Below are 27,327 nucleotides of genomic sequence, written 5' to 3'. Positions count from 1 at the left end.
CATAGACCTGTCAGCACTCCCCTTCCGTATGCAAGGACCTCAACCATGACACAGGGTATTTACTGCAAACTGACCTAAGACACAAGCCTGGCAGCGTCCCACTCCATGTGTGAACATGTAGATTACTCATGCAGATGTTTACAGACTTTTCCCATGGAAATGCAGATATTTTGTTTTTTTTTTACTAGATGCAGTCAGTTTTACAGCCCTGCAAGACCTGAGGTCCATCAGCATGACTTGCTGTACTCTCATTGATCACGTTGTTCGTGTTCAGAAAGGTTGAAAAATGCTGCTCTCCCTGTGTGCCAGCGTTTCTTCATTCCTTGCTTTAAAAAGCTGGAAAGAGCCTCTTTTGGAAGCCTTTTTAGAGCTCCCTGAGAATGTGTGCGTGTGTATGCAGTAATAACATGACTACGTCTGTACTCTCACAGTGAGTAAAACTGACTGTTATAGGCAAGACCTTTCAGGGCAAACTGTCTGCCGGGCTGAGACTTGTGCAAGCCGGGTCTTGGTGGAATTCAGTTTGGGTTTACAAGCCAAAGGGAGGGGGTGATCGTCTACCGTCTTTTTTTTTTTTTCCTGTACTATGTTCCGTTTTTGGTGCTACTTTCTGTGAAATCCTTCATGCTGTATTCGTTATTTTCTCAACAGTTGCTTTAATTTGCTAAAGCTGCGCACATGTAGAAAAGTAGTGGTTTTGGGAAGACCGGTATCTGAGACTGGCTCGTAGGAAATTCCCAGCTATGCTTTTACGGCTTCAGAAGGCATTATTTGCACACTCTTTGTCGCTGGCCCAGAAAATAATAGAGATCAAGAAACAACATTGTTAAAACACCGTGTTAAAGTTGTGAATTTTGTGATAAAGGAGTTACAGAAATCTTGTTTTCTATTTAAAATAAAAATATTTTGTACCAATTGTGTGTTTTTTTTCCCCTTATAAATTGTATGGAAGGAGTGCAATGAATCTTTCACTGAAATGACTCGTGGAAGTACAGACATATGAAGTCAAAACCTGCAATTATGTTATTCTAAGATAATAAAAGTTTTGGTTTTATGAAACAATTTAATATGCTCACATTACAACCCCTTCAGTCTTGAGCACTCACAAATTAGCTAAAGGATGAAGAACTCGCGCGAAACACTTGGCCTTATGTACTTATCAGAAGGAACGCTCGCAATGCATGTACATGAAAACAAATATGGGGTTTGGATATCGCTTGGATGTTTTTGGTGTTGATGTGATTCAATGACCAATACGGTTCTCTGAGTGAGTACTACATTAGCACATCATCTCATTGGTCAGATGTGGGCCCGTGATTTAAGCTGTTGAAAATGAGCCATGAGCAGAAGCACAGAGAGGAAGCAACAGTCGTGATTCTCGAGAGAACAGTGCATCAAAGCAATTCGTGTGTTTCAGGGTGGACAGGATTACAGCATAACCAGTTTAAGAGCCCAAAGGTAAACAAGGTAATACATTTTAAGGAGTGTATACATGGGATGACATTTCAAAGTCAAACACTAAAATCAATACCAACTAATGTGGCACCAAATGTGATTCAAATACCAAAACATATTCATCTCAACTCATAGCAACTGCAAAGTGTAACACCTTCATGAAACAAAATGTTTTATACATCCTTAGTATAATGTGCTGGACCAAATACTACTTTATAAGTCTGCAATTTTTCCCACTATGCATTAAAAAGTATTGTTACAATTAACGAGACCTCAACCCTCTACTACTTGTTTCTTTTTAAACTAGTACAAATACTACTTTGCTGGATGAGCTGGATGCTGCTGGTAAGACAAATCGTGTGCTTTGATGTATTAACAAACAGGCCTCAAACAAATATGAAAAAGAGACCCTGTTCATCCACCCAGTCTACGCAATACAGCTCTTCATGCTCTACAGTTGAATACTGAAGCTGCTGGCAGGCATATGCTCATGGTGAGCTCATGAGCAGTAACCTGCTGTGGAACCCAACCTGCTGCTCCACTTCGCTCCAGTTCTGCAGTAGCAAGCAGCCGTTAGTTCACTCGAAAATAGACCTCTTGCCTGCAAACTGGCAAAGCCATAACCTGTGAACGTGTTGTAAAAAAATATTTTTCCTCCAGCTACACATCGTGTCATGCTTGTCATTCTCAAACATTTAGCGCTAAAAAACAGTTCATGTATCTAAAATATTTAGTTCCTCAAAAATACTCACATTTTAGAAAATCTTCAAAAGGAAGTATCAAGCTTGTGTGATAGTACTAAAAGGCACTATTTTTAGCCTCCCCACTTTGTCCAGCAACTGATGTGAACAAGTTACATACATACATTCTGAAAATAATACTTTAGTGAAAAAAGAGAAGGCAGATGTTGTCAGTATATTCATAATATACCTTCACTGTGACCTGGAGAGACTAATGTAACAGAGTCAGATTTCTAAAACAAGGCAGCAAGATGCATTTCATGGATCCGGGTTGATTTACATCAGCTGGCATTTCAGCTCCCAATGGCTGAAACAGGAATGTATCTGTAGGGCCCTGATGAACAGTAAGTTTCATGTGAACTCGTCCTTCGCAATCTGCAGATGTCAAGGGGTATGTGGGTGGACTGTGGACATGTATGCCTGATGTAGACAGCTTTTTATTCAGACTGCTAACTATCAGCTTAGAGGTGAGTCAGATGTTGGATGGAGCCCACATCCCCCATGGGAGTGCATGAGGGACAATGCCTTTTGTTTTTCCTTAACAAAATCTATCAGTATGTGTCATACTCATTCAAAAATACTGAAAATAACTCAAGGTTTTCCCCATGTGGAATGCATTATTCGCACATTTAGTCCGGTCAGTTAGAAGCTGCAACCCGCCACAGCCCCAGTGAGAATGCAACTGCAATTCTGCCCCAGTGTGGGTGAGGGTAAAGCACACGTTCTTCTCACTAGTGGACAAGATGGCAGGTACAGTGGCAGGCAGACTGTGCAGCCCAGCAAAATTTCTTGCTATTGGTCCTCCTGAGGGTGATGAGCCAGCCCTAGAACACCAGAACCTTCCATCCAGGGTGCACAAAGGAGCAGCCGAAGAAAAGACAGTCCACGCCCCGCTCCAGAAGCCAATCAAACACCACCTCCCTGTTCCCTGAGCCAATTGTCACTCTCAGCTTGAAGTTTCCCGTGTCGTTGATGTTGTTGTTGGTGACAGGAAACAGGCCGACAACCTCCATGTCAAAGGTCACAGTTGAGCCAACAGTGATGGCTGGTAGTTGGTTGGTCATCTCTTTCCCATTCACAAACACAGCACCTGCAGCCATGAACATGGAAGATTATGGTTAGAATCCACCCAAACAAACCAAAAAACCCCTCTGTGTTTACATTTAATTGTTTTCTTCCTTTTTTAAAACACACATATCAATGTCCCCCTTTCGCTAGAGTGCTAGAGCACCTCTTAAGGGGCTATCCCTCTCTGTGGAGATCAAAGCTCAACCTTTCTGAGGACTCGAGACTGTGCCTGCTCACCTTTGGTGGAGATGCAGACGGCCCTTTCTCTCTGCAAGGACTCCACACCACTCTTACACTCCACACACACTCCCAGGCTGTCCCGCTTGTCTGTCCTGCCGGCAGCCGTTATCCTGAATACAACACACCAATAACTCCAAGGCACTGACAAATAGTCATCATCTTAACACTGCACTGCTCTTGGTCAATGACATACAGCAGGAATAAACTGACAAATCTACAAAGTGACACTAAAAGTGGGAACAAATAGGCAGGTAGGTTTATAAAAAACTGTTTGTGACTGTGTGTCAGGGGAGTTACAGAAAGTGGCAAGTTACTGTAAGTGCGGTGAACTGGCAGGTAAAATTCCCTTGTGTTGCGCTACTAAATATGAGAACAACGCTACGTGCTTAGACAGTTGGAGTTTCAGACTCACTTGAAGCTGAGGGTCTGGCCACAGAAGTAGGTGGGGGCACCGGAGTAGAGGACGCCGGTGTTGGACAGGGAGGCGTCACTGCGCAGGGCGATGTTCCTGCGGCTGCTCAGGATATAGCCCTCGCAGCCCGGGCGCCACTCTGCACACACACACACACAAACAGAGTGTTGCAAGTATAAATGCATGCGCAAACGGATAGGATGCATGGATGCACAGACAGATGCGATTTACACACATACAGGTGAACACCGCAAGCACACATAGACATAGGCAGAAACACAGAACACATATGCAAACCCAGACAGATGACACACAAATGCCCCAGCAAAAACAAACACCACACAGGCAAAAACAGACATATGCATACACACACACAGAGCAGAGGATCAAGAGGTTAACACAACATGAATGAAAAATTACAAGCTCTTTCACATACTCAGCACAATGTAAGAAATATAACAACCGTATAATGCTCTTGAACACTACTCAAAAACACTTCCTGCTGTGTTGTTTTGTTAATTTCAGTGAGTGTGTTATAGCCACAACTGATATAGCTTTAGTGTGGGGGTAAGGGCAGGTACCATGCGGGGGTAACGCAGTGTAGCCAATCTGGGGAACACTCCAGGGGCTCCACTCAGTGCGGCCCTCTCCCCTGGCACTGACACGGAACAAGTAGTCGGTGTGCGGGTCCAGGTGCAGTACCAGGAACTCGGAGTCCTTGCCGATGTAGGCGTCCTCATACTGGCAGGCAGTGCTGCAACAGTACTGCAGTCGGTAGTCCTGCGCTGTGAAGTCGTCGTCCACCTGGACCCACACAGACCCAGCTCAGTCATGTACAGACAGGTCCCCAGTTCTCTCTCTCTCTGTCTCTGTCTCTCTCTGTCTCTCTCTGTCTCTCTCTCACACACACACTCACACAGAAAGGTCCACGGCTTGGTCACTCACTCACACTCACACATACAGATACAAACAAGTCCATAGGTCGGACACATACTGGTGGCTCATACAAACACACTGGCAGGCCCAAGCTCAGTGTGGCAGTGAAGACGCATGTCCGGAGGCCTGTGTGCCTGGCAGGGCTCACCTTGCTCCATCGTACCAGCACACCCCCCGGCCGCTCCACGAGCTCCTCGATCTGCACAGGGGGGTGCGAGGCCACGCTGCCGTGACAAACGATGCGCTCCCTAAGAGCGGGAAGCAGGGAGTCGTCCAGCTGGGCTGACAGGCAGGGTACATCCATCAGTGCAGGCACCTCCGGCAGACTGAAACACACAGACGCATGCGAGCAGACAAACACACACACACACACACACACACACACACACACACACACACACACACACACACACACACACACACACACACACACATATATACACTGAGTACATGGGATTCCTCTTTGCGCTATCACAGAACCTTCTTCTAATGAAAGGACTCAACATGGTAATTCCATGCAAACAGCTGCATAAGAAAAGAAACTAACAATGACTTTAAACCAATTCCAGAGAGCACAGCATTTCCCCAGGGCAAGAATTAAATCTAAAACACTGGTCAAAATGGACAGCCAAAGGCAGAAGGCTCTTTCCTTTTGACCAGAAATTTCAGATCATTGATTGACTAAAACAAAGAAGCAGAAAATGTCTGTAAGTAAGAATACTAGTACACTTTCCTGCAGGGGCCCAACACAGTATGGTATTCAACAGATGACAACCACAATCCCTCCAGAAACATCAGGACACTCCTGCGACAGAGTGGCTTGTGTGGACAAGCCACATTCCCTCTCAGAATGTGTGGCTCTCAGAATTCCCTCATCCCATCAGCTCACAGTCAACACACTCTGGCAGGAAATTCCAAACCCTTTTTTCTGGATTCCACAGTCCCTACCAGGAAGTGCCAGTAGACGCACGTACTTAACACTGTCACTCAGTTGGTTCTAAGGAGCAGAGCTAAATTCAGTAGCACTGACTGCGCCACTCTGTTGCAATAGTGGTGGATCGCCCTAGCTCCCATCTGTTATCTTTGTACTGCCTTTAGACAGGACAGAGATCACCGAACGATAACCTATTTCCATAAAGCTCAAGCGCCCTGAGGCTTCAAGTATTAACCGACATGCCAGCTGCGTGTAGATTTCAGGCCTGTTTGCCTCTTGTAGCGTCTCTCACCTGTCCAGCTGAATCTGAAGCGCCTTCTTTGCAAAGCTGCCCAGTTTGTCGTCCTTCTCCCCGATGCTACAGCGGATCGCAGCCTCGCCTGCAAAGGCACAGAGCACCGTGTGATTGACGTGTTTAATGAAGGTAAACGTCTGTGCGTGAGCAAGTTTTTACCCATCACATTGCACATCTTCAACCCTGCTGATACAGGTGGCAATGAAATGATGCAAGCCAAAGCTTACTGTTGGGAGAGAAAGAACAGGGGGAGACCGCCTGTGATGCTAGGTGAGCTCAGAGACTTTCATTTGAGTTCATATTTTCAAACACAATAAACCTTTCACAAGCAGCCCACAGTACCTCAGTACTTGATGTCAGCGAAATATCACTCTCTGATAGTGCCGTCCCCCATAAAGGAACAGTATTAATATCATGAAATGAGATCCATGAGATCCATTATTTGGAAGAAGCACAAAGCATAAGGACCGTTAAGGAAGCCGGCAAAGGATTACTATTATTTGCATTCTAGCACATAAATATTACCGAATAACGTGAACTTGTATCAAAGGAAGTCACTCAACCGAAGGTGGGACATCAGCATCTGTGTCATATCTATGTCACATCATCAAGGATACCAGCCAATAATCACGTATTAATCCCATTGTATGGATTGATTTGTCTATGTGGTATTATGTATGTGGTTTATTTTTTAAATGACTGTACATCCCAGCACGGCTGATCCTTTGCAGAGACAGGGACACTGACAGCTGGAAAGCACTGTGTCTTGGGGGGGGGGGGGGTTGTTTCCATGGAAGCGGCCGCCCACCCGGCTCACCCTCGCTCAGCAGCTCCTCGGCGGCGCTGACCCCCTGCTCGATGAGCATCTGGCAGTCGTCCAGCGGGCGCACGCTGTCCCGCTCGACGGCATCCACCTCCTGCAGCAGGGCACTCAGCCGATCGCCCAGGAGCTGCATCACCTGCGCCTGCAGCTCCTCGAAGTGACGCCGCAGGACCTCCCGCGTTTCGCTGGCGCTCCCCCGCACCTGAGGGAAATGCACGCGCGCGCGCGCGCGCGCACACACACACACACACACACACACACACACACACACACACACACACACACACACGCACACACACGCACACACACAACCATCAGAGATGCCCCCTAAAGGAGATGTTTCTGGTCAGGGTTGTGTAGATACGACAAGCACATGGTTAAGGTTAGTTTATGGCTGATCCACCTGCGGTCCACTGGGATTTCTGCTCAGATCAGTAACTCAGTCATATTGTTAGTTCCCTACACTGGGGTCTATGTCCAGGAAAACCAGAGTGGATTTTCTAAGAATCAAACTGTTTTCTGTTTGCTCCTTTAAATTTATTATGTTCATCCAATGGGGTCTTGCTAGCTATACTCAAAAAAGGTACCTACGCTGTATTTTGTTAAGTGTATAAATATATATATATATATATATATATATATATATATATATATATATATATATATATATATATATATATGTCTGAAATCCATAATGTTGCTTTAAAATCAAAGACATCTCAATTTCACAAGAGAATAACACTGCTGAAGATGTCAATTATGGACAAAAAAGTGTCAATGTTATACTGTGTTCAGAGATGGGTGCCACGGACAGCAGGAGAGGGGGTGAAAAAACATGGATAGTAATACAGACAACACTTTTAAGCACCTTCGAATTGTAGTAGCATAAAAATCTCTGGTGTTAGACATCATATTGATGAATGGAGGCTGTGACATTGATATTATTACAGAGACTTGTGTATAGAGGGGATGGGGACAAGTGAAACATGGCCAAGTATAAGCCGACTGGAAAGGACAGAACCAATAAAAGATGAGGAGAGGGTGCCCCTCCCTATGTGTGCAGGAAACTGCATGAAGTGACCCTCAACATTCTAGAGAGGACATCTGGACCAAATTACTGGGGGAAAATGAGGCCCTCATCACTGAGTGCATAGCCTGTCTTAAATAGGGACACACACACACGTGACTGTTGAGTATCATCAAGAAAAGATTATAAATTGTACTTTTAAACCACATAATGACAAAACAGAAATACAAATTAATGTGCTGTAGGAATAAAAGTAAAGATACTGTCTGGTACAAAAATGAAAATAGAGATGTGCACAGTGGCTGTTTTGTTCAGACTGATATTTCCATTGAATTTAAATGAACAATCTGCACAGATCACTTATCTCAGAACAAAAACCAGCGGCGACCAAGGTAACCTCATCTTGAATAGATTTTCTGTTGTACTTTTATGGTGTTGTGGTGTCATACGAGTCAAAAGATATGAAATTCTGATAGGCCTTGGTGGAAAGAGCCCCAGTGTGCCCCAGTTCTTTCATGTGACATTTTAAAAAAACCATCCCAGTACTACAGGAAACTAATTCAGCTAAAACCTGTGCGGATCCTCTGAAGGAGGCAAAGTCTGTCGTATCATGAAGTTTCTTATCTCCCAAGTCCTGCCTAAAACAGGCAGGCTGAGTAGATGCCACACAACCAATTAAATGTCCCCTGCAACTCTTCAGCATCAAAAAAGGCAATTGCAATTTACAAGAAAGAGACTTCACAGTACATCTAAAAAAGAGAGTAACATCTGCACACACACTGAGCTGCACATATAACTGAGAAGGAGAGGATGATTTGAAAAATACAAAAAAAAACAGGAAACAACGCAGATTGTATCAGGGCTCAGCAAAGCCCCCCCCCCCCCCCCCCCCCCCCCAGGCTTCCATGAAGCAACTCCAGGAAATGGTATTCTTAGATACAAGTCATTTCTGACCCGCTTGTGTCTTCCATTAGTCTTTCCTGTTGTGAGGAGGACCAATAAAACATATTTGATTACCAAGAACCACTTCTTCAAATATTTTCATGTGTGACAATGTGCTGTGGGCAGTTGGGCAGGATGTTTTGACCTCAGAGCACCCACCCACGTTCCCTCTTTCTCTCTCTCTCTCTCTCTCCCTCCTCTCTCAGAGTTCTGCTGAGCGTGGAAGTCATGGCTCAGTTTACCCTGGACTCCCAGTGGAACGTGCTGCATCTCACTGAACCACAAGTGAAGCTTCCTCTTTGACTGATCTCAGATTACACAGGGCGGATGACTCACTATGTGGATCTAGGAAAACGAGCTCACTCAGCTTGTGGTAGCTCAGTTAGCAGAGCAGCGGGGAGGAGGAACAGCAGTGTGGGACTTGTCACTTCATGGGAAGCCCCAAACAGTGGAGAGAACATTGACATTTTTGTTTAAAACCGTTAATACGGTACACAACCTACCTAAGTCAGTACTGATAAGCACTCCACTTTCAGAGAAAACTCTTGTTCCAACTGCATATTTGGCTTTATTCAAGCTGGCCATCTGTAATAAGATCCAGAGCAAAATAAAAATGATCCAGAGCAGGTGTGAGACGATCCAGCTGGCCAAGGACAGACCCCAGTTCTGGGCTGATGGGTGGACATTCTGGAGGAGATCCAGACTTTAACAGGCAGATCTAGAGTGAGCCGCATAACCTCACCGCAAGAGCATTAAGTGCACTACTTCGATGTGTAGCAGGGGACGGACAAATAGGTTCCAGTCAAGCTATGAACTTGTTGATAGCTCACACAGGTCAAGAGGGAGCACAGCTACACCCCAATTTTTCCATCTGGTGTCCCTTATTGGGAGCAGGAAATAACAGCATTGTTGACGAAGAGCGAGCGAGTAGGGAGGGGAGGGAGGAAGTTTGGGAGGATGTCTGAGACGCCCTGCAGAGAAGACACCACAAAATGCCAAATTTTCTCCTCTCCCTTTGCTTGTCCTACCTTCAGTCCCATATAACTCACAAGCGAGTCCAATAGTCCAGAGTAAGCTTCACAGGTCATCTCTTCAATCAGCTACATTAACTTCTCAACAACTGAATACCGTATGTCTTTACTGCTGATTCTGAATATAATAAATTTAGTGTCAAATTCTTATTTGTCGCTATTTGATAAAGATTTACCATGATTTACCAGCAGTACCTGGTTGTGGGCCTGGTTGAGTCCATGCAGGCGCTGTTGAAGTTCGCTCCTGTAGTTCTGTGCTGCCTCTATGTTCTCTTTGGCCTCCTGCAGCAGCACTTCTGCCTCGATTGACATCCTCTATCTCCCTGAGGACAAATCACAAACACACATACAGGTCAGGTCCACACTGCGCTCACACAAACGCACCCAAAAAAACTGACTCAGACATGTGCACACATACACACACACACAGACACACTCACTGTTTTCCACTCCACACATCCTGCTTCAACACTGCACACAATTAACTATAGCTTTAAGTGTAGAAAATCAAAGAAGCACTTCTGATTAACCTGATAAAGAGGGGCTCGATATTTGCTGCTATACAACAGAGCAGCTCCTAGTAGCAGAGTAGTTGAACATGTTTTTTGGAGATTTTCTATTCCTACTTTTCACTTGTTAAGAAGCATTAATGCACTCAGAGTCCCACACAGTGCGCAACCTGGGGACGTTGTGGTTCTGTGTGTGTAATATCTCAAGCCAGTACAGCTTTGACTAGAACTACTCAAAGTCATCACTTCCTGATCATCTGAAACCAGGACATCTCATCTCTCTGCGCATCTGCAGACATCTGCATAAAAACAGGGAAAGTCCACAGTGATATTTTCACAAGGCCCGTCCTCAGCCAAATCACGGGATTATTTCTGCATGTTTTAAATGCATTTGCTATGGCCATTTTGTGCTGTCGCACAATTAAATGACTAACATTTGTAATCAATCCCTTCAGCTATTCTGTATGTCAGGGTTCTCTCTTGATGATTTTGTTCTCTCTCTCTGTTCAGGGATTCTCTCTTGATGATTTTAACAATAAATTGTAAGGATTGTGGAGGGGTATGCCTTACATTGTGTACATGTCTGTTTCTTTAGACAAGACTACTGTTTATGCAGGAGCTATAATTTTACCAAGGTATAACTTTGATGTGACTCAATCACATGTAACCCCACTTAAATCACCTGACCTACCTTCCGTGTTGACTGACAACAACTGCCATTGGTTATTGTTCAAACAGAGATGGAGGAAAGCAAAGCAAGCCAGTCAAACACCCCAGCAGCCTGACCTCAGCGTAGCAAATGCTTGCATTATGTCCAGGTAACATCCACAGAAAACACATAACAGGTCAGCTTACCTTTTTAGTTATGAATAACCACCATGTGAAATGCTACAGTGCTGCTACTTCTTCACTCAGAAAAGTTAAAGAGAGAACCATGTGCAACTGACACCATTTTATGACTGAAACCACCTCCACATTGTTAGGGCACCAGCAAGCCATGAACTGGAAACTGGCTTGACAGCTCCCTGTTTAGACTCTGTCCCCGGTTATACGTTCATCTGAAAATCATTCCAAAAAAAACCCCTTTACCTCCACAGTCCATGAAAACAGAAGAGCAGAATGTCTCTTTTATGTGGAAAAAGCTGTAGTGCGCAGTTCATTTGGACATACAACCCTGGATACCTTAACAATCTTGAGAACCACCTTGTTCTTTTTTCCTGCTTAACACTGAAACCTCCACAATGCACACCGGCGGGCCAGCAGAGAAGCTGCCTGTTTTGTGATATGCCATGGAGATCTATGCCGAAATATTTTCCCACTGTTGCCAGAGGCAAGTGCATTATCAGCTTTGGTGAAAATTGCTTCTCGAAAAGCTGGTTCTGAACCAAAACATAATTACACATTCAGAATATGATATAACGTAAGTCCTAGTAATGCTTTTTTTCAGTGACTATTGCTTCCCTTGCTAGGCACAGTGTCTCCTTTGTATCGTGATGATAACTAGATGGGAGAGTTTAGCAAAGCCCCATCAAATCTAGCATAATAGCATTACGAAGTGTGATTATGTGTTATCTTGTCTGCTGTGCCCTTTCCCACCAGTGAACCCCATAAACAAGCACCAGATTGCAGTGTTACTTCATGAGGGACAGACACAGATGACCTACATTCAGGGGCAATGGGCTTCCTGCCAGAGCACACTGTTGTGAATACCAGCTCAAACAACCTTTCATCTTTGGGATCGGCATGCGTGTCCCATTTCACAAGCATATCCCCAGTTCCATTCTGCATTTCAGTCTTCCTCAAAGTATCGTTCAAAACAAGAGTGACAATGATTACAGCGTCATAAATGATTTTCTCTTACATGCGGCCACTTATCTTGATGCTGACATATGTAGCAGCTCCTCTGTCGCACCAATAAGGATATTTCCGTTTATGACATGCCATCTGTCACAAAAACACCTTAGCTCTCAGCCAAAATTGTCACAACCCCTTTCCATTGGTAGGCGCTCTGGAGATTTAAATCTAAAAACGGTGTATTTTCAGGTGATCTGACGGTCACCTTTTTGCTATGACAACAACTCTAAGATCCTATGTTGCATACATTACAGCATATAATCCTGAGCAAATGTCAACTAAGGATCATATAAAATATGATTTGGGACTAACAAAATAACCAATGTAAGATGTAAAATGCTTAATTTTGTAACTTGAATTTGAACTCATGAATTCTAAATTCAAAATTTGCATTAAACATAAATTATGTGTACACATTTGCTTCCTGGAAATATTGAAAGTAGGTTAATCTCTTCATTTTCACAGCATCATCTAGTTTCATTTATGTGTTTGCTTTATCTTTATCTGACAGAGTAACTTGTTTACTTCCATTTATTAATGCATACAACAGCCGACTACGTTGAAAGTACAAAAATGCGACACAATTTATACATGTACAGGTACTAAATCTACAAGCTGTAATACCATTAAAGCCACAAAGAGCACAAGAAAACACAACTGCTTAGCACAAGACTAAAATCCTCAGGAAAAATGATGACACCCTTTTCATTTGAGTGCAACAGAGCAGGTTGAGAGACTGCAATATCAGCTAATGAAAACATACTAAAGCCTGCACTGTAGCCTACCAGTCGGTTACCTACTACCAACTGCACTGTTGATTCATCTGAGAACTGCAACGCTTGTCCTTGCCTCCAAAAACTATTCAGCATGAGTGCTGTTATTTTTAGAGCTTCTGAATGCAACTCCTACTGTTACCATTTTATTCATTCTCCACTGGTTCTGCCGACAAGCTGGTGTGGCACACGCTTTGAAAAGTAACACTGAACCTGAATAGTAACACCCTGAAGTGACGCTGGTCTGACGTGTGTTGTGCACAATTTTAGTGTCCATCAAATTAAATGTTGCTGCATCGCCTCGTTCAGGAGAATTTGAAAGCTGCACATTTCGTGTTATCGTAGGGCTTGTTGCCATTTTGTGTACCAAATCAAATCCATTATAAGAATGCAATAATGAACAAGAGGTCATTGTTTTAAATGTTTGCATGCCCGAAAGGTTATGAGGACGGAGACCCCCCCCCCCCCCCGGCTTTTCCCCAGATATGACCACTAAGAAAGAAAAATAATCCGATACAGTGCCTTGCACTGCATACTGTACACTGAAACGGCTCAGCGAGTTAAACACTTCGATTGCAGATAAACGTATTTATGCTTTTTGCAAAATCCTAACTTTTTCAGCTTTCTTCTTCAACTTTTTTTCAGTAGCTAGTGCGCTGGCTCGTCTTGGTGTGAATGTTAGCCAGCGCACTATTCGCTATCGCCAACAATTGGCTGGTTAACTATGCATTGCTGGATCTGGAAAGATCCAGGGTGCTTGTTGACGCAACAGTAAAAAGCCTCCACTTGTTTAACAGTGAAAGCGTGAACAGTGTGAACACACATCATCGCTAGCTAAGCAATATAATGCGTTTCACAATTATACATGTATTTCAGTTTTAAAACTATGAAAAATTATCTCATTAACATTTTATCCATATACGCGTGGCTATTAATCCGTTTTAGGTCTGTATTCTACACTAAATAGCGGCAAGTAGTAGTTAGCTAGGAGCAACGATATACTTTCCAGGTATTACTTCTTAATGATATATTACCAGCGATGTTGTGCCACTTACAAATTCAAACACATCTTGCTGGTAGTATTTCCAAAATTAAGGTAAAATAACTTAAGCTACTATGTAAGAGCAATTACCTGACTCGAACTCAGACCCGGTTCATAATGTAGTGTAATGTTAATGGTGCAGTTCCTCCACTTCAATTGCTTTAAAGTTTTTAATGAACAAAAACACGGCCCCCGTCTTACTGTTCCAGGGACACAGCTAAGTCTAAATACTGCTGGCATCCCGAGGCCGTCCTATTGTAATAGCGCTTCCAACCAATAAAATATGCCGTATGATGATGACGCAGTATCCGGACAGTGGCATGTTTTTTTTTTTACTCCACACATTTCCAATGCTCTCCGAAAGGTGGCATAGGACAGTCGTGGACATGTACATCGGTGGAAGCACCGTGAAGAGGATGAGACACAATTCCGACTGATGTCACTGCCCGGAGCATATGCTAGATCCAATCATAATCATGTTCAAAGAGAAAAGCAGTGGGGATACTTTGGAATTCAGTGAGAAAGTGCAGTTGCAGTGATGTACCTGTTCAGTGCACTCTCAATGGATGAGATGATTACAAGAAATGTGATGCAAAATAATTTTTAAAACAAAAATAAATGTATCTTAGTAGATAAAACATGCCCGTGTGTATCATGCAGCAATTTCTATATCCAAAATATATTTAAGATAATAAAGTACCAGTCCGAAAGACAGTGGGGAGGTGAGGTATATTGCTGCCCAGCAAGTGTTTCAGTTTTTCGATATCCAGTCTACTAAGTGTTGGACGTGGAGGCATAGCTACATGGCAAGAAAGAAGTGTCAGGTGTTACGGCACTATGAGCAAATATCTGAATGGGAGTCTGCGTATGGTGATGCGTAATTTGCAAATTGCGTTTTTTTCTTGATACGCTGAAATTAGCAAATGCATATGCAGGACTCTAGTATGAGTATTTCGGGGGAAAATATCCTTTGCATTCCAAAGGGAATCTTAATCTCGACAGAGCAAAAACACCTCTCTGGTTTTGCCCAACAAAGCTGAACACAGGCAGAGCTGAGAACATCAGTTGTCTGGTCGTATGGAACGTCTCCTTTAAGAGGGCGTCTTTATTGCAAGGAAAAAAATAACATACAGTTGTTGATGTCACAATATTTCGGCCCTCTGATTGGTGAAAGTTATTGCGGAAAGGTTCGTGACATTTGGCGCCATTTGTCCCGGCAGACACCGAGGATAATGAAGTTGGGCGCACTTTTCAAACGGCGGCTAACGTTAGCTTGTTTATCTGTATGTCTTATTAATAAGTTTCACATTCAAAACGGCAGTTAGAGACGTCATTAACATTGGATATACTCATTTTCTACGTTGAACCGAGTTTTATGTTGAACCAAGCGACGTGTGATTCATAATGTTGGTTAGCGAGCTAACTAGCTAGCTAGCTACCTATTAAGGCTTGTAGCTAGTTGGCTAACTAAACAGTGTCCCGCGAGGACTGTTTGCAGCTCTTGGAAATCAGCGAACCAGGAATGTCCGCCCTAACTCACTAAAGAAAGCGCTAACCATAGCTACTGAATTTAAAGAAGGTGCTGGTAAGTTTTTTTAAACGCAGCTAGCGAGCCAGCAGGTTTTCGTTTACTTTAGCTAGCTAGATTCAGCTCACCAGTTATGGCTGTTTGCTTGTCAGCTGGTTAGATGCGTTGTTGATTCAGAAAATAGTTAACATAGCTACCAATGCTAAAGAAAACACAGTGCAGAATGGTAGCGCTTCCTTGATTTGCTGTCTGTGTCCATTTATTTGTAGCTACTTCGATAACTTAATGTAGTGTGACTAGCAGGCTAGTTAGGCAGCGGTTGATGCCGCTAGCCAGCGAAACCGAACGATAGAGAGTTTAACGTCAACTATGCATTTGTCAGAGTTCGCTTTGACCAAGATGCATATAAGGTTGGTCTAGGACCTAGCTAGTTAACGTTAGTCTAAGTATGGGAATTGAATTAAAACTAGCTGGAATTTTTTTCCCTATAAATTTGTTAGCGGGCTACAACTGAACCGACTTTTCTGTATGTCACAGGTCTGTGCGGATTGGAACAGCTATGGCTGGGGTTGTTGCAATGGCATCTGTTATTGAAGACTTTGAGACTCAGGTACGTTATCACAATGTTCGAACTGTACTTGTCAGTGACAGAACAACGATGATTCGGCGCATGAACATGTTCGTTATGGTTAAGGGTGTTGCGGACAGCCCTTTGGTTTGTCTTTTTTGTTCATATATTAAAAAGTTTCCATTCCTGATTACTGGAAAATGAATGTTTGAAAAGTGCATTATACAGATCAGCTATAATACATTCTCTGTTTATGTCGATTCTGATAGCCTCGCAAGAAACAAAGAAAGGATGCGCCTTCGGTTCAGCCAATCACCAACTACTACTCGCCCAGGCCGAAGGCTTTCTCGCCCCCTAAGCCCAGCAACATCATGGACTACTTCAAGAAGACTTCACCCGCGGGGGAGAAAATCAACACCTCAGAGCAAACCAAGGAGAACAGGCACAAGCCCCAGGAGGTGCCCAGCACTGCAGAAACCCCTGTGAAGCCAGAAAGGACCCAGCGGCTGAAGCGGGGTAGGAGGCCAGGTAGACCTGCCAGGCTCAGCGTGCCAGCACAGGACAGCCACACGGACGCCCCCTCGCAGGTGATTGAGATTTCAGAGTCGAGCTGTTCAAGCGATGGGGCGGTGTCGGCGGTCGCTGCAGGGAGACATCTGGGGATCCTGGGCAGCGAAACCGCTGCCCTCTTAGCTCAGATCAGCGAGGATGACTGCGTCACCGAACCGTCCCCGAGTGGGGGGGATTCCGTCATGGCAGACACACCTCCCAAGCAGTACCCCGGGGAGACCCCCAAGAGAAGAGGCAGTGCCAAATCGTTGAAGGAGGAGGACACAGGATCCTGCACACAGCTGTCATGCCAGGCATCTGTAGCAGACAGCGGGAAGAAGAGCAAGCCCGCAGCTAAGATGGGCAGAAAGGCTAAATCCGATCCGCAGCCGCAGTGTGTGCCGGACGGTCAGTCTGTGTGTGACGCCAGCGCGGGGCCCGACGTAGGTGACGCCCCTCTGCTTAACGACAGCACCGTCATCATCTCTTTTGAGGACTTTTTACGGAGCCAGGAAGAGGGCGATGCCAGTGTGGAGACTCCTCAGAGTGATCCTGAGGTGTCCGGCGGGTCCCCTGCTGCTGAAGATGAGCCCAGGTCTTCCCAGCAGGTGTCGCCGCGAACCCTCACCGTCCAAGCAGAGGTGCACCCCGTCTCTCAGCGATCTGAGCTAGCCAGGACTGCTGACAAGAAGCTGGCGTCGATCTTCACCAGGAGGCGAGGGGGTAATGGTGGAGACGGCAAACCAACAGCCTCCTCTCCTCCCCAGGAGAAGCCAGAACTGCCGGTCGCTCCTGTTCGGAGATCCAACGTGGTCCTGCAGGAGGATGAGCTGGAACTGGCCATCATTGAGTCCAGCTCCACGGCCAAGTGCAGCCAGGAAGAGAGGAAACAGTTCATGAACGCCTTCAAGCAGCCCGGCCTGGAAGCTGCCAAAGGGAGACAGAAGAAGGGCCCTGGCAAGCAAGGGGAGACGGGGGGGAAAGGCCAGGCGGAGGAGGTGGAGGCAGAGGCACATGCAGAGGCTGCAGGGGAGGAGCAGGGACACAAGGTGGAACAGGAGAAGCCTGCCAAGGTCAGAAAGAGTGGAGGCAACAAGCTCAGGAAGAGGGTCAAGAAAGGTGGAGAGACGATAGCCCCTGTCCCAGCTGCAGTGGAGGAGCCAGTACGGATAGAGACCGATAAAGAGGCTGATGAGCAGGGCTCTATGAGTGATGCTCAAGCCTCCACCCCAACTGTAAAGGAGCCCCTTAGGAGGTCTGCCCGCGCCCGTCCCTGTAACCTTACCCCTGTCTCAAATGTGGCTACGCCTTCCCCTAAAACTAGGAATAAAGAGAGGCCTGAAAATCAGGGAGTGGATGCGAGTGACTCCACAGATGTCTCCACACCTAAAACTCACAGGTCCAAACACAACATGTATACGGCTGAGCTGCTCTCGCCCCCCGATGATAAGGAGAGCCCTATCAGGTGAGGTGTTCTCCTACATCCATGGGCTTTAACAATGAATAACTTACAACAGTTTTTTTGTGAGACTACCGAATTTAATTAATATAGAATTTAATTGTTCTGTACAGTTTGCTGTTCTAATTATTCACAGTCCCCACTCTCACCCTGCCACGGTCTTCGTCATGCACCACAATTGGCACAACATATATGACTTGTTCCCTTAACAGGATGAGAATTCGACGTGTCTTTCCAAACCCTGAACTCAAGTCTGGTGACACAAGTGATTTTGAAATACTGAGTCCCTTGGCAGCTCAGGTAACTTTTTTCCCCCTTGTTTGAAATTTAACACGCTGCAAAAGTGTCTCCTCTTGCACTGGCTTAATGATGCTCCTGACACGGAAATCACATGCATTTTTTTCTTTTATAGAAGTCTGCTGTATCCAAGAGCAGGAAGCAGGCCAAAAAGCTGGTCCAGAAAGCCCGGGCTCTCCAGCAGAATAAGGTGGCAGCTGCTAGTGATAAGGGCTCCTTACGACGCTCCTCCCGAAATCATGATGTCAAGAGTTACTGCGAAGAAGAGGTAATGGGCCAGGGATGACCACCATGTAATGTAGCACTCATTACATCGGGTAGAAAAACAGAGAATACGGTTGTTGATGTCTAAACTATTTGATCAAGTTTATGGTCTATTTATCATTATAAGCTTATTACATTAAGGCATGTTTTTCATAACAACAGTAACTGTATTAGGGAGGTATAATTTTTACATCAGTTACTTTTAGTTTTGAACTGGGTGTCTCAGATTCTATACATGTGTTTGAAATTGTTGTATTTGTTACAATGTATTTGTATGTACAATGTATTTGTTACATGCTGTGAAAATTGCTGTTGAAGGCACAGGGTTGCAGAAATGTGTCACTGGATGTGAATGATGTGCGTCTGAAGGTGGCCTTTGTCTGCAGGACTCGGTGGTGTGTTTGGAAGACCAAAAGGACTCTGCTCCAGCAGCACAAAACCATGTCAAAGCTCAGAAGCAGCTGCGCAGTTTGAATGATGTTTTAGGGAAGAGTGCAGCTGAGGGAAAGGCTGCCAAAAGCACTACAGGTACTGGATGACTAATGCATTTTACTTTACATATACAGTTTGCTTCTTGATTTCCTGATGGAAGAGTTGATAATAACAGCTGAATTTTTATGGCCCTGTTTTTAGTCTCAAAAGTGGCACCAGTGTTCCTTGGGAAAAAGGCACAGAAGCCCGCAGCTGTCATCTCCATATTTGACGACAGCAGGTAAAGTGTCTCCCAGGCCAAAGCTTACATGTGCCATTTGGTTTTCCACTGATTAAAAAAAGCACAAATTATAGATAGCTGTCTACTGAAAGATTGTGGTTCTACCCATTTTCTTTTTTATTATGTTTTTTTTGTGGAAACACCCAGATTAGCTTCACAACTGTTGGTTAAACCTTGTGTATGTTTTACATAATGTAAGTTTTGTGTGTCTAATGTAACTGGCTGTTGACCGTTGTGCTAAAATTTCACCTTTTGTGGAATTTTTTCTATGTGTATGCTACCTGGGATGTATGTGTGTAGATATGTGAATTTTGACACCAATGGGGGCTTTTCCACGCCTTACCTGCAGTCGTGAGGGGTCTGAGAACTCTCAGGATGACGAGCAGTTCAAAGCCCGGAGGGAATTCCTGAAGAGCGGCCTGCCGGAGTCCTTCAAGAAGTCAATCGCCAGAACGGCAGCCAGCCGAGACGCCTACTCCCTGGCCTGTGCGTCCTTCCAGGCTGTGGTACATGTACTGCAGAGGCCTGCAGGTAAAATCTCTTGAGTGGCAGCTCCAAAAATAACCAAACCTTACTGTTTTCACATATAATAGAAGATGATTAAGTTGTTTTCTCACACTTTTTTTAATTACTCCTATCATTAGAGTGCCCCCTTTGGAGTCTGCCGTGGCCTGCGTCTTCATTGCTGAAACACCTGAAAGATTCTTTTCTGGAACCCCCAAAACCAGTTTTAACTGTAGGACCGCTTGACTGCATCAAGACCCAGCCTGCGTTGCGATCTCACACCAGCAAGGTGAGTTCTGACTCGTTTAAACTGATGTTTAAAAGCAGACCAGAGCTGTTTCTAGTGTTGGAAAATATGAAGCTGTACGAAGTACTAGTGCTATGACTTTCTGCATAATTCACTAGGTCTGTGTTTTTCACACACAAGTTTTACCTGGTATCACCTTCTTATGTTAGTTTGTGAACCCTCAGTTTGTGCTGCTGTTGTGGGTATAACATGGTGTCACACCTGGTCCCATGACGCAGAGCTCAGGTTGGAGGGAGGATTTCTCAGAGGATGTCCGCAAGTGCCTGCTGGAGGAGATCAGGTCATCCAACCCTCCATTCCCAGTGAGAAGGTTCTTCACCTGGTTCCTGAAGAGGCGTGAGGAGCATCATCTGCAGTGTGCGTCTTCCGGTAAGAATGGATGACTTGCGTAGGATGGAAATGGTGATCACAGATCTATGGCTCCATTGACGCGTCTGGGGCCTGTGAGAAAAAAGCTGTAGTCTAGAGTCTGTGCCTCCCAAACCCCACAGCGCTGGGCAGAAGAGTGAGAGATAAGAGGATAGTTTTAGCTCCTTAACAAGTATGCACCATCCATAAGCTTTCAAATGGAAAAACTGAAATTGTTGAACACTGCCTTAGCATTTCTATGGAAAATTTTGAGTAAACTGAGCTGGTTAATATACCGGTGTCCTTCAGCTCTGTGTAAAGTCATTGAAAGTCAGCTCAGTTTTTTTTTTTTGGTTTTAAGTTAGTATTGACCTGTGTCTGTTTCACAGCTTCAGTCCATAAGTTATTTCCCCTTCCTTTTTCTGTACATAGAGTCTGACGCAGTCCCCAAAGCCTCCAGTGCTCCCATACTGCCTGAGATTGGGGGGAAGCGGAAGCGCAGGCAGGAGGGGGAGGGAGTAGGGAAGCTGTCCAAGCGACGGAGGTCTGCACGAGGGGAGGACGGGGAGCCCATCGTGATCATAGACACTCCTCCGGCTGTCTGCACAAGCGCCGCAGGACCTACTGGCCCTCCCACCCTGGCACCGGCGAGCCGCAGTAGGCTAGGCCGAACCCTCAGGAGCAGGCAGCCGCCACAGGCGATGGAAGACCCTGCCGGGGTGCAAACGCCAGCCCGAAACGGCCCCGTAGTCCTGCTGGAGGATACTCCACCACCTGGGAACACTGAGAAAGGTGATGTCACATGCAGTGCCTTACTGTCTTGTGATCCATGCATATTGAAAGCACACATATATAGGTGTGGTATACCGACCAGACGGATATCTATGCAGTGGCTGGTTTGCTACCGTACAAGACAAAGACTGTCAAAAACACTTCTGTGATGGGAGTTCTGCAGTTTGATTCAATCAGTTTTATTTGCATAGCATTTTCCTAGAAGACTTCCTTATCCAGGGAATCACATTGTCAGCTTACATTTGCATTTATTCACATTTGACAGTTTGTGGGGTTTTGTTTTTTTTTGATTGTGTAGATGGTGTGAAAGAGGATGTGTTGTGGACAGAGAAATACCAGCCACAGCACTCCAGTCAAGTCATTGGGAACTCAGCCGCAGTGAAGAAGCTACACAGGTAAGGGCTGCGTCTCTTAAGTAATCAAGCTGGGAGGTGTCAGGGAAGCAGGTCACTCCACATGATATTGAAATGATGTCTGTTGAGCTTACAAAGGTGGGTAGGCTTGTTGGTAACTGCTGTCACTCATGTCTCCCTGAATAGCTGGTTGAAGGAGTGGAAGCTGAGAGCTGACCGTGAAGAGAGGAGAAACCAGAAGGAAAAGAAACAAGAAGACAACAGTAATGGTAAAACGTACAAACATAGTGTGTCGTATATAGATGTATTAAAGCTGAAAATCCTACTCTCCTCTGTTCCTAACATCCCAGTGCAATGTTCAGGCTAGGAATGAACTGTGTCCTTTTAGGCCCTAGTCTTCCTGAAACATCGTAATTTCCTGAAACCTATGTGTTCTTGTGACAAAGCTGTTAATCCATAAAGCAGGTGGGACAGAGGGAATGTACTGAAACACCTTGTTGTTGGTGTTTCAGACTCATGGGACTGCGGCGATTTCCGGGGGGAGGAGGGGGCAGAGGAGGGGGAGGAGCTACTGTGCAACACCCTATTGATCACGGGCCCCTCTGGAGTGGGGAAGACGGCTGCAGTTTACGCCTGCGCTCAGGAACTGGGCTTCAAGGTCTGTACTAATCTTAAGTTAAATTAAGTTCTTGTCTGCAGGAACATGTCCATTAATGACTGGCCATAATGTTGGTATCAGCAGCTGACTTGGAGCTCCAGTCAAACAAAGCAGTTACACCCTGTTTTGCCTGCAGGTCTTCGAGGTGAACGCATCGTCTCAGCGCAGCGGGCGCCAGATCCTGGCCCAGCTGAAGGAAGCCACTCAGTCCCACCAGGTGGACATCCAGGGAGTCAACGCTCACAAGCCCTCGTACTTCAACAGCTACAGCACGGGCTCCACCAGACTTGGTTTTTCCCCACGTGAGTGTGCTCTCTGTTCCTGCATGTCACAGCTGCTTTTCAGTGCGTTACTGAAGCCTGTAATAAAGTAAGAGACTCCAGCCATTTATTTAGTTTTGGACATGAAGGATGGGTGTGTGTTAACCACCACTTCTTTACATTCACAGGAAAGGTGGTCTCGCCCAGAAAGGTTGTGTCCTCCCCCAGGAAGCCGCCTCAGTCACCTCGAGGCGCACCCCTTAAGAGAGGTGCTTTAGCCCCCACTTCACTGGCCAACTTCTTCAAGATGAGCGGAAAACCCAAGGGTAAAAACACGGACGGTCAGGACAAGCAGGTTCAAAACGGTGAGTAGAAACGCGGTACTCTCAGAGCTCGGCTTGGTACAGAAATACTGATCCAACTGGCGAACTGCCAACATTGTTATGATGAACAGTTGTTATTGTTGTAATCCTTTTTTCTCCCGCAGAAGCTGGCCCTCAAAAGAAGCTGGCCCTTGCAAAAGCAAAAGAGAATGTTCCGAAGAGCAAGGACCCCCCTGGAAAACAGTCAACGGACAAGAAAGAGGCTGTGACAGAGGAGCAGAGTAAAAAGACTGCCACATCGCTCATTCTGTTTGAGGAGGTAACTAACACAGCGCTTCCTTCTCTGTCTTCATGTAAAGATGGCTGAGGCAAACAAAAACTAAAAAGATTTAAGACATTCTTTGTGCCCAGAGAGTTAGAAATTGTGGCTGTAGGGCATCATGGTTTTATTTTCACAGCTAGTTCACTGTTGATAGTTTTGTAGGTCGTTTTCACTTTGTCAGCCTCTCTGTACTGATGCAGTCAGTCTGTTGGGTCCCTCCTACAGGTTGATGTCATATTTGATGATGATGCGGGATTCTTGGCTGCAATCAAAACCTTTATGACCACAACCAAGAGACCTGTGATCCTGACCACTAGTGGTAGGGGCATTTTCTCCTCTTAAAATCAATCTTTCAGTGAACGATTGTGCTCAATGAGAAATTAAAACTAATCATTCTCCTCTTCTTTAGATCCTACATTTAGTATGATGTTTGATGGCTTCTTTGAAGAGATCCATTTTAAAACGCCCTCAGTGGTAAGTTGACTGACTGACTTGCCAGTGTATTTGAGATGCACTCACAAGGGTGATCGAGAGAGTGATAAATGTGATGGGACATCCGCAGCAAGGAAAGTCTAGAGAAGTGCCTAGAGATGTCCAGTATGTACGTGTGCTTGTGGCACTAACACTGTTCGTGTACAGGTGAACGTTGGGAGCTACCTGCAGCTCCTGTGCCTGACGGAGAACTTGAGGACAGACGCACGAGACCTCACCTCCATGCTGTGCTGGAACAAGTGTGACATCAGGCAGAGCCTGCTGCACCTGCAGTTCTGGACACGTAGCGGAGGAGGACATGCGTCTCACCGGCCGCTCCCACCCATGGACCCCACAGGTACACACAGAACCAGCAGGTGCTAACAGGGGTACACCTTGGGGATGCTTCTCAAATGGAGGCTGACTCTAATAGACACGGACTGTCACATTTATCTGACCCGTATCCTGTGTCGATTGCAGCTCTTGTTCAAGGGGAAAAGGAGCCTACAGTGGCTGTGGATGCAGAGCGAGAGATGGAGAGGCAGGGGCCACCAGCCAACGTGCCTCCCTGTGACACTGGCTGCACTGAGAGTCTGCTGGGTATCCTAAACGTTGAGAGCACAAAGGACGTCCACGACATGCTCAAGGTAAGCTGTCTTTGGCCTGTCTGCCCTGTAAAATTGACACATCGTGTGGTGACAATTATAAAATGTGGTTATTGTTTACACTGTCCTGATTTTATAGTGTCCAGCAAGTAAGCACCCACATGAATCCCAGTCTGTCATCCCATTCAATTCTTGGCTGATCATTGATTGGTGTGAAAATGCCTTGTTTGCGCAGTGCAAGTCCTCGACAGAACCGGAGAGCGGCAGGTGTTGGGAGCTGCTAACAGAGAGCTGGAGGAGAGGAGTGGACTTAATATACTCCAACATGGAGGACCTCCTGCCTCTGCCTGTTGGGGAACTGCCAAAACCTGTCCACCAGGAGCAGGATGCACCCAACCCCAGGCCGCAGAATGAGGCAGAAGTCCAGAGCACCAAGCTGCAGGCCTGTGAGCAGTCGGACGAGGCAAGCCCTCTGAAAGTGTCCTCCAGGATGAAGAACAAGAAATGCTCGGTTTTGAAAGACAGAGATGTGTTTCAGTCTGACTCTGACTCAGATGATGGTTTCCTCTCGCTACCCAAATGTAAGAAAGCTCCTACCTCGAAAGCAGAGAGTATCTCTGCTGGCACTGATGGCCTTCAGTTAGGCCCTGTAGGAGAGGAGCAACCACAGAGATCTGCACCTGTCAGGTTAAGGAAGGCGGACCGGTCCCCAGCGGAGCAGAGGGGCACTGAACTGGTGTCCCACTGCCTGGGCTCCCTGGCCGAGTTTTTGGACCACATGTCCTTCCTGGACTCTTCCCTGCACTGCCACCACCTGCAGACAGAGGGCACCTGCAGGCCAGGGTCATTTGGCTGGACTGGGGCCGAGATTAAGAACGGGCTGCTGGACGAGTTGAGAGTGGAGGATGGTGGCAGAGGAAGGTGGGAGAACTCGGCGGAGATCCGGGCCATGGTGGAGAGCATGAGCTTCCAGAAGTGCCAGGCAAGCGTCTCCGAGGTGTGGGCGGGAGCCCAGCGGCTGCAGGAGCTGGGGGAGCAGACCACGAGGGAGCTCACCCTCCCCGTTGCCCCTCACAGACGGAGCTTTAGTTTCAGTCAGACCACTCCCTGCGAGCCCACGTGAGTGCATTCCTCAGGTCTCCTTTCAGCCAAGATCTTTTCTTTTTTTTGAGATTTGGAACTGTTATAATGTTCATTCTCAGATTTAATATGGTGCTTTTTACAGTTAGATGCTACCACAAAAGTGTGCCATTTCTGAGCCATCCATGCTTTCGCACTCTCTTAGCGTGTTTGTCTCAAGTTTGACATGTGATCATAAGTGGACACAAGTTTGAAGGTGCCGTAATTCACTTTTCAGCATCCGCACATTGTTTTCGTTTCACAGTGTGGTGCAGCAACGGTGTGAGGTCATGAAGACGGTGCTCACCAGCAGAGCGTTCGGGACACTGGGCAGCAAGTCAGTCACGGCCACAGACTACCTGCCTTTTCTCCGAACTGTCTGCAGATCAGAGAGGTTGAAGGAGCAGGGGAAGCTCAAACGCAGGTGAGGAGCCACTGAGCGGCGCGTTAGGATTTGTTCACCTCTGCTGATTTCTGGCACAAAAAAAAAATGTAAGAAAGTGACTTTGCCTCCTCCTAAAGGGGATTTACACATTGAATTCTGGACTCTTCGTTCTGGCCTGCAACTGCCTCCTTCCCCATTTTTAACTGGCAGCAGCAGCACTCTTGAATTAGATGAATAAGTAGTGTGACACATCACACTGATCACATGCTAGTCAAACTGCATATGTTCCGTTTGTTTTATAATGCTGCAGGTAAAAATTCATACCTTGATGCTATCTTAATAATCTGAAGACAGCTGTGAATTTTACTATTAATTTACTATTACTATCAATTTACTATTCCAGTCAAGAGACCTAGCTCCTTACATTAGACTGCATTTTGTGTATTTATGGTAAGGTTTTTTTTATTTAGGGATTGAAGTGACTTGCTGCCTAATAAATGGCAGTGTTCAGTGTAGCAGCATTCAGGATGTGGTTTTTGGACTTCTGCTCCTCATCACCATGAGGCAATCTAGCCCTTTGTGCTCTGTGTGAAAGGCTTGGAATGGGTGTGAAAGTACATGTGGCTGGATTTTCTACTCACTACCTCAAAAAGCCAGCACACAACATCCATCTAAACAACAAATGCTTTCAAAGGGTGCAGGTTACCCACATAGAGTAAACCCAGCTGAATATTTAAAATTTTTTGATGTACGAGGACTGAAGGGCTAAGGTGCTGTTCATTAATATCGTCTCTTTACTTCCTAGGTTCTTGCATTACCTGGATGGCATTCATCTTGGCCTTTCAAAAAACACTGTCCAACTCCTGACAGCTGACTTTCCTTGACATGTTCTGGCCTTCTATTTGGTCTGTTATCATGAACTGAATAAAATGTTTGTAATCTTTTGTACAGTGATTACTTGCCCATGCCAATATATGCAAGGTGATGTTTGTTTTGATGTTTTATTCTTGTAGTGGCTTTGTACAGGCAGCAACAAGTCAAGTATCTCCAGTAATGTATTTTTATACTGTGCTTAGCATTCTGAATGTTTTATATCAAGAAATAAATTTGCCTCTTGACAGCAAACTCTAATACAATCATATTGTTTATTAAACATGGTGTTTTCTATGTATGATAAATTGAGTGAAATTGGTGAAAATTAACCTTGTTTTTGTAAATGTGTGTAAAATCTGATGTTTGTATAACAGGAATTTGATGTGGTTGAAAAAACACTTGCTGTGCTTTGTATATTGTGCCAACAGAGATGGGTGAGGAACGGCCCCTAAATCCGTTCAGGCATACAGTATGTGAACTTTCATTTAAAACAAATAAATCCCAAAAACTACACGTGCATTATATTTCTGCTACATGTGTATAAAGTAC

The 27,327-nt window shown here is 45.4% G+C and overlaps 2 protein-coding genes across 2 annotated transcripts; one reads left to right on the top strand and one right to left on the bottom strand.

Annotated features, from left to right (window-relative positions):
* Positions 1-1,151: 1,151 nt before the first annotated feature.
* Positions 1,152-14,293, bottom strand: LOC118784864 (cytokine receptor-like factor 3). The gene is made up of 9 exons (XM_036539706.1): positions 14,172-14,293; positions 10,099-10,226; positions 6,898-7,105; positions 6,078-6,165; positions 5,000-5,177; positions 4,497-4,719; positions 3,916-4,054; positions 3,501-3,613; positions 1,152-3,285 (listed from the first exon to the last, which is right to left on the bottom strand). The coding sequence occupies exons 2-9, from the start codon at positions 10,213-10,215 to the stop codon at positions 3,020-3,022; spliced, it is 1,332 nt and encodes a 443-aa protein (XP_036395599.1). The 5' UTR covers positions 10,216-10,226; positions 14,172-14,293; the 3' UTR covers positions 1,152-3,019.
* A 1,329-nt stretch (positions 14,294-15,622) lies between these two features.
* Positions 15,623-27,273, top strand: atad5b (ATPase family AAA domain containing 5b). The gene is made up of 24 exons (XM_036526726.1): positions 15,623-15,666; positions 16,147-16,219; positions 16,447-18,191; positions 18,398-18,485; positions 18,598-18,750; positions 19,133-19,274; positions 19,380-19,458; positions 19,808-19,989; positions 20,103-20,251; positions 20,488-20,638; positions 21,050-21,409; positions 21,708-21,804; positions 21,949-22,031; positions 22,275-22,420; positions 22,557-22,722; positions 22,869-23,045; positions 23,168-23,322; positions 23,551-23,644; positions 23,735-23,799; positions 23,965-24,154; positions 24,289-24,443; positions 24,637-25,520; positions 25,786-25,944; positions 26,711-27,273. The coding sequence occupies exons 2-24, from the start codon at positions 16,169-16,171 to the stop codon at positions 26,787-26,789; spliced, it is 5,550 nt and encodes a 1,849-aa protein (XP_036382619.1). The 5' UTR covers positions 15,623-15,666; positions 16,147-16,168; the 3' UTR covers positions 26,790-27,273.
* Positions 27,274-27,327: the final 54 nt, after the last annotated feature.

This window comes from Megalops cyprinoides, chromosome 1 (genome assembly GCF_013368585.1).
Source record: "Megalops cyprinoides isolate fMegCyp1 chromosome 1, fMegCyp1.pri, whole genome shotgun sequence".
Classification (NCBI taxonomy): Eukaryota; Metazoa; Chordata; class Actinopteri; order Elopiformes; family Megalopidae; genus Megalops; species Megalops cyprinoides.
This window is presented reverse-complemented; position numbering and strand designations above follow the sequence as displayed.

Coding starts and splice junctions, on each gene's coding strand:
- atad5b (XM_036526726.1), top strand. CDS start 16,169: ATGGCTGGGGTTGTTGCAATGGCATCTGTTATTGAAGACTTTGAGACT. Junction 22,723..22,868: donor CAGACTTGGTTTTTCCCCAC/GTGAGTGTGCTC, acceptor TTACATTCACAG/GAAAGGTGGTCTCGCCCAGA. Junction 25,945..26,710: donor CAGGGGAAGCTCAAACGCAG/GTGAGGAGCCAC, acceptor TTTACTTCCTAG/GTTCTTGCATTACCTGGATG.
- LOC118784864 (XM_036539706.1), bottom strand. CDS start 10,215: ATGTCAATCGAGGCAGAAGTGCTGCTGCAGGAGGCCAAAGAGAACATA. Junction 7,106..10,098: donor TCAACCAGGCCCACAACCAG/GTACTGCTGGTA, acceptor CATTTCCCTCAG/GTGCGGGGGAGCGCCAGCGA. Junction 4,720..4,999: donor TGCTGGTACGATGGAGCAAG/GTGAGCCCTGCC, acceptor GTGTGGGTCCAG/GTGGACGACGACTTCACAGC.